Source organism: Dendrobates tinctorius, unplaced genomic scaffold (assembly GCF_039654945.1).
Source record: "Dendrobates tinctorius isolate UK_male_01 unplaced genomic scaffold, ASM3965494v1 ptg000245l, whole genome shotgun sequence".
Classification (NCBI taxonomy): domain Eukaryota; kingdom Metazoa; phylum Chordata; class Amphibia; order Anura; family Dendrobatidae; genus Dendrobates; species Dendrobates tinctorius.
In genome coordinates, this window is record NW_027361912.1 from 5026818 (window position 1) to 5032495 (window position 5678).

A 5678-nucleotide genomic window follows, 5' to 3' on the forward strand; every position below is an offset into this window, starting at 1 on the left:
TAATGAAGACGGAAGCATCCTAGATACATACAGATCTCCTACCCAATCTTTACCCAATCTTTATTACTGTTGGAAATCCTCCAACAGGAGAAAAATCTGAATATTAGATCAGGCTGCAAACTGCATATCATGTAGTCTGGTAATGAAGACGGAATGAAGATAAACTGCTTTAGTAAAATTGCAATTTTGCAGGCTTTTTTACGGATATCAATTATCACACTGTCCAAACAATAGGGTAAATGGCACTTCATACAGTAAATTCAATACATACACCCGCTAAAACGCTACAATTTGCCATCCAGGGTAAAGAAGAGAACCATTGCAATTAAAATCAATGTTTAGTGAAAGAAAATATATAAAAACATATAATTAAAAACAACAGACAGCCCTGTATAGAGGAGGCTACTGCATCCTGAATGATAAGTAAATTTACTGCAAAAATTATAGGAATGTAATAATCAAAATATAAGGTAGTATTTAGATAGAGTCAACTGACTCCCCATATGATCAATTATAGAGAGCCCATATCATTAAGATCCCTATAACCTTAAAGGGGTTGTCCGGGCTTTTCACATAATCTCAGTACATATCTGGGCTGCAGAATTATGACAATAAGTAATTTACTTTCTGTCACTAGTTTGCACGGTTTTCTAGATATTCTGAACAGAACGTCCAAGGGGGGGGGGGGTTTGGCATTGAAATGAGAACTAGTCGTAACCTCCTACTCTACTCCAAACATGCCCTCTATAGCAACACCCCCACCCTCCATAGCTACAGGCCCTCCCCGTCCACATGAAGAAGCCCCATGAGAGCATGTGTTAGATTAAGCTATAGAGTGTGTCACATATGTGGATTTTGGACCCACTGTGCACCGATCCGGGCTTACTCAGGAGGGATGTGGCTAAGCAGCTACCTAGTGTTCACTGGAGATCCTGATGGTGGAGTTAGGCTTGCGCTGTAAGTAGCCGCCAGGTACCACTCCTGGGCAGTCCCCAATACTGGAGCTGCCGACTCCAAGAGTAAGGATCACAGTCACGGATATGGACTCGGAGCCATTGGCAGGACAGGATTTGGATACCAGCTCTGGTTCAGACAGTGCAAATTCTGGATCACAAGACAGGATGGACAGTGGTAATGGTGCAGGTACTGCCGGAGCAGCTGAAGACTCTGGTACTGCTGAAGCAACTTTAGGTTCAGGTACTATCGAAGTGGTTTCAGGCTCAAGTACCGTCGGAGCAGCTTTAGGCTCAAGTTACACCGAAGAGGCTTCAGGTTCGGACAGCACTGGTCTCAGGAACGGGATCTGGTTCAGACAACATGAGTTTCAGGGACAGGTTCAGGGGGACATGGCAACTGACTACTTGCACAACACTAACTAAATCAATGCGGATGCTCAGGCCCCTCCCTACTGGGGAGCGTGCCTTATAAACTTGATGCCTCCAAGCTATTGACTGGGACAATTTCCAAAGTGTGCATGCTGCCCCTTTAATAATTGGGAGGCCATGCGCACTTGGCTTATCACTGGGAAGACCTATACAGCATGCCCAGAGAAACAGGAAACCATAGCAGGGAATGGGGACATCACCGTGCGGCCGTGACTGTTAATATGTCAGCGTCCCTGCTGGGAGGAGGGAGTGGGACCACAAAGGGACGCTGGCATTGGCATTACTGAGTGACACGGACCCCTTATATTTACATCCACCACACAAAATGGAGGCAGAGTTAGGGCCTTATCATGACAAGGAGTATTAAATAGTTGAGTATATAGATTTTTTTTTTAAGCATACTTTTTTGCTGTCAGGTTTCTTTTAAAAAAAATCCTGGATAACTGCTTTTGAGAAAAGGTTATAAGAAACTGATTGATATTAAAAAGCAATCAAAGTCTGTCACGCTCGATATGTTATTTATTGATCCTTTCAACTATTACTCTAATTACAATGGAAGTCAATTCCAAGATCAATATCAAAGTAATCTACTACAAAAAATTAACCTGCACTTGTAAAGTAGAAGCATGTGTACTCTGGAATCATAAATTGGTCCCAAATTATGACCGAATTTTTCAACAAAAAATATTCTTGCGTCGTAAGGAAAAGTTCCATAAGGCACATAATACTTTTTTCCTATCTTTTATCACAGATCATCAAGATGAATAATTGTGAAATCAGTACAGTGACTGAATTCTACATGACCCCATTCTCCACCACCAGAACAAATGCAATTTTTTTATTCACTGGGTTTTTATTTATGTATTTGCTAGCAGTGGTGGGAAATATGATTATTATTGCACTTGTCTGTGTTGCTCCCCAACTTCACACCCCTATGTATTTCTTCTTGTGTAACCTTTCTTCTGTTGACGTCATCTATGTTTCCGCTATTATCCCGAAGATGTTGGTCATCACTTTAACAGAAGACAAGAGGATTTCGTTCTGTGGTTGTATGACTCAACTTTACTTCTTTCTCTTCTGCGCCTATACGGAACATACCATTTTAGTCTCTATGGCTTATGATCGCTACGTGGCAATTTGTTCCCCGCTCCATTACTCTTTGATCATGACGAGGAAGGTTTGTTTTAGTTTAGGGACTTCCTATATGAGTTTCAGTGCCGCAAATTCCCTAATGTTTACCCTAATGACTTCTGAATTATCTTTCTGCTTTTCTCACACCATCAACCATTACTTTTGTGAGATATTACCATTAATAGCGCTCTCTTCCAGTGACACTAAAAGTGTGAAAATGCTCCTCACAGTTGAAGATGCATTCGGCAGTTTTATATTCATGTTTATTTTGATCTCCTATGTAAGAATCATCTCCACAATTTTAAAGATTCGCTCCTCTAAAGGGCAGCTTAAGGTTTTTTCGAGCTGCTCGTCTCACATCATTACTGTCATATTATTCTATGTACCAAGTATCTTCATTTACTTGAAACCTGAGTCTGACGATTCTAAGGAACAAGACACAATTCTCTCAATGCTTTACGTGGCCGTGGTCCCGATGTTAAACCCATTTGTATATAGCCTAAGGAATAAAGAAGTCATAGGCGCTGCTAGGAAAACAGCTATAGTAATATGGAATGGTATTATACTTTCTTCAAAAAATAAAATATAATGAAATGTCTATTATACGTTGTCATAAGAAAACAAATGAGTCAAAGTAAGCACAGATTAACTATGATGAATACTGAAGACATGGCTTCAGTCCAAAGACTGTGGCATAGTGCCTGTCAACAAGTAAAAAATGGAAATGCTCCCACTACAAATATATAAACAAGAACAGAAACGGAGCAAAAAAACACCATCAAATGTAAAAAGCAATTTAGACTTTATTAATCCACATAGATAAAAAAATGTACAGCCAATAATAAGGCCTTTATAGCAGGAGAAAAGGGAGAAATACTGCGGCCAATACAGGGGTACACATGAAAACACTGCGGCCAAAAATCATAAATGTGCACAACCACATTAAATAGTAAAAGGGCAAGACCTAAGCAGTATCTAAGTACAAGAGAATGAGCATATGAACAATAAAATGATACATAACCATAACCAATTCAATATGCCCATATATAGTATTATCAATGCCGCTTACCCATAGTCACTGGTGTGTCTGTGTACCTCCCTGTAACCCCCTGACGCGCGTTTCGCGTTAGGTGCTTTCTCAAAAGTACACTCTGAATACACACTGAAATTGCAACTCAGAAAAGTTGTGGAATAATGGAAATCACTGGATGAATAGACATGTTAAATAAAAAAAAATTGTAGCAAAATTTTCTCAACATCTCGATTTATTTCATATCGAGTATGAGCATCATGGGCAGAAATCTACGCATTTACACGTCAGTTGATTAATTGTTTAACGATTGTGCCTAGGTCTTAGCAGAGGCTTCCTATATATTCAGATGTGACCTAAGGAAAGTACATGTGAGCACATGTTCAATATCTTTCCAACTGCAATATCATCCCAGTCCTTGCAGTTAAACATGGAAGCTTGATAGGGCAGAAGACAGGTAAGCTATGCAAATTATTTTAACAAACATGTGTCATGATCCAGACTGGGTTTTGAGTCCTATCTTTCCATGTTCCTGGTCTGGTCATGTCAGGGGTGAACCTTTCTCAGCCTCAGTATGGCTTCAGGTTTGCTATTTATGCCGCTGCTTCCTGCAGGCGATGTCAGTTCTAGTTCTGCCTACGGTGTGAGTAGCTGACTCTGGTTCACCCTGATTTGTCTTGCTGTGATTCCTGACTTAACCCATGTCTGTGGTATTCCCCTCTCCTTGTCCCGACTCTGTGTTTTCCCCTTTTGTTTGTACTTCCTGGTACTTACCCTGAGTTTGTTTGTTCCTTTGGTACTGCGCTACAGTCTAGGATTTGACCCGGCTTATTTGATTATTCTGCTGCCATCTGGCGTTAGCCTCGCTGCTGCACGGCAGGTCTGTTCCGTCTGTGTGCAGACCCCCTTCCACTCTATCGCCATCTAGTGGAGCTTGCTTCTACCTGCATTGCAGCAGCGTGATAACATACTTCTTTTTCATTTGTACTGCATTATTTATTTTCAATATCTCTTTGCTTTATCTATGTCCTAGCTGCTGCTTTCTTTTACATCCATTGTCCTCTTGCAAATTCTGCTCACTCTCTCCACATCAGTCCTGCTCTCTTCCCCTCTCCCATGTACAGTTCTCAGTCTCTACTCACATTTCTGAAAAACTCCAAACCATCTACTAACACCATACAGTGCACAAAACTCTCGCACAAATCAACGTATCACCTATTCTTTCTATTTATTCTCCTTCTCCTAGTTGCTGGCTACATGGCCCCTAACCATCCTTCTATTAGTGAATGTAACTATCTTTCTGCTCCACATAGAAATTCTGTTAATCCTAACAATATTCAGTGCTTGCTTTCTCCTGTATCTTTTAAAAGTGCTCTCTTGAACTCATGGTCAGTGTGTAGCAAACTCCCCTACATCCACTACTTCTTCCTTTTCAATTCAATTAACTTTCTGGTTCTCACTGAAACCTGGATTTTGCAATCGGACACCACTGCAGCTGCTGCTTTCTCTTACGGTGGCTACAATTTTCATATACCCCTAGAACTGGGAGCCGACAAGGTGGAGGTGTTGGTCTTCTTATTTCATCACAATGTGTTTTCTAGGTTATATCCCTTTACTCTTTCTTATATTTCTTTCCTTTGAGGTCCATATCATTAGACACTTAAAACCCTTCTCCCTGCTAGTGGATGTTGAATTTTAATTGAGTCTGTTGACAGGAGTCTTTTATGAAGGTGACTATGTAAGACAGTTGTGTTTAATGCACGTAACGAGCTGATTAAGAGCGTCTAACTGGTCTGTAGGAGCTAGAACTCTTAATGGTTGGTAGGGGATCAAATACTTATTTCTCACTGCAAAATACAAATAAATTTATATAATTTATACAATGTGATTTTCTGGGTTTTATTTTTGATATTCTCTCTCAATTAACCTACCCTTACTATTATAGACTGTTCATGTCTTAAATACTTATTTCCCCCACTGTAGAACTGTGCACTTCCAAGTGATCATTTTGCTCTTTTACCCAGTTAATTCTTCTGTTTTCCATTAGGTCTATGACATCACGTGATTAAAAACTGACTAGCTGAATCCTACTAAGCTCTATGTAAAAACAGGAGATCAATTTTCTTTGCACA

At 40.2% G+C, this 5678-nt stretch overlaps 1 protein-coding gene across 1 annotated transcript; it reads left to right on the top strand.

Annotated features, from left to right (window-relative positions):
- Positions 1-1040: 1040 nt before the first annotated feature.
- LOC141060847 (olfactory receptor 1G1-like) lies at positions 1041-5245 on the top strand. The gene is made up of 3 exons (XM_073557222.1): positions 1041-1334; positions 2137-3060; positions 5189-5245. The coding sequence occupies exons 1-3, from the start codon at positions 1041-1043 to the stop codon at positions 5243-5245; spliced, it is 1275 nt and encodes a 424-aa protein (XP_073413323.1).
- The last annotated feature ends 433 nt before the right edge of the window (positions 5246-5678 follow it).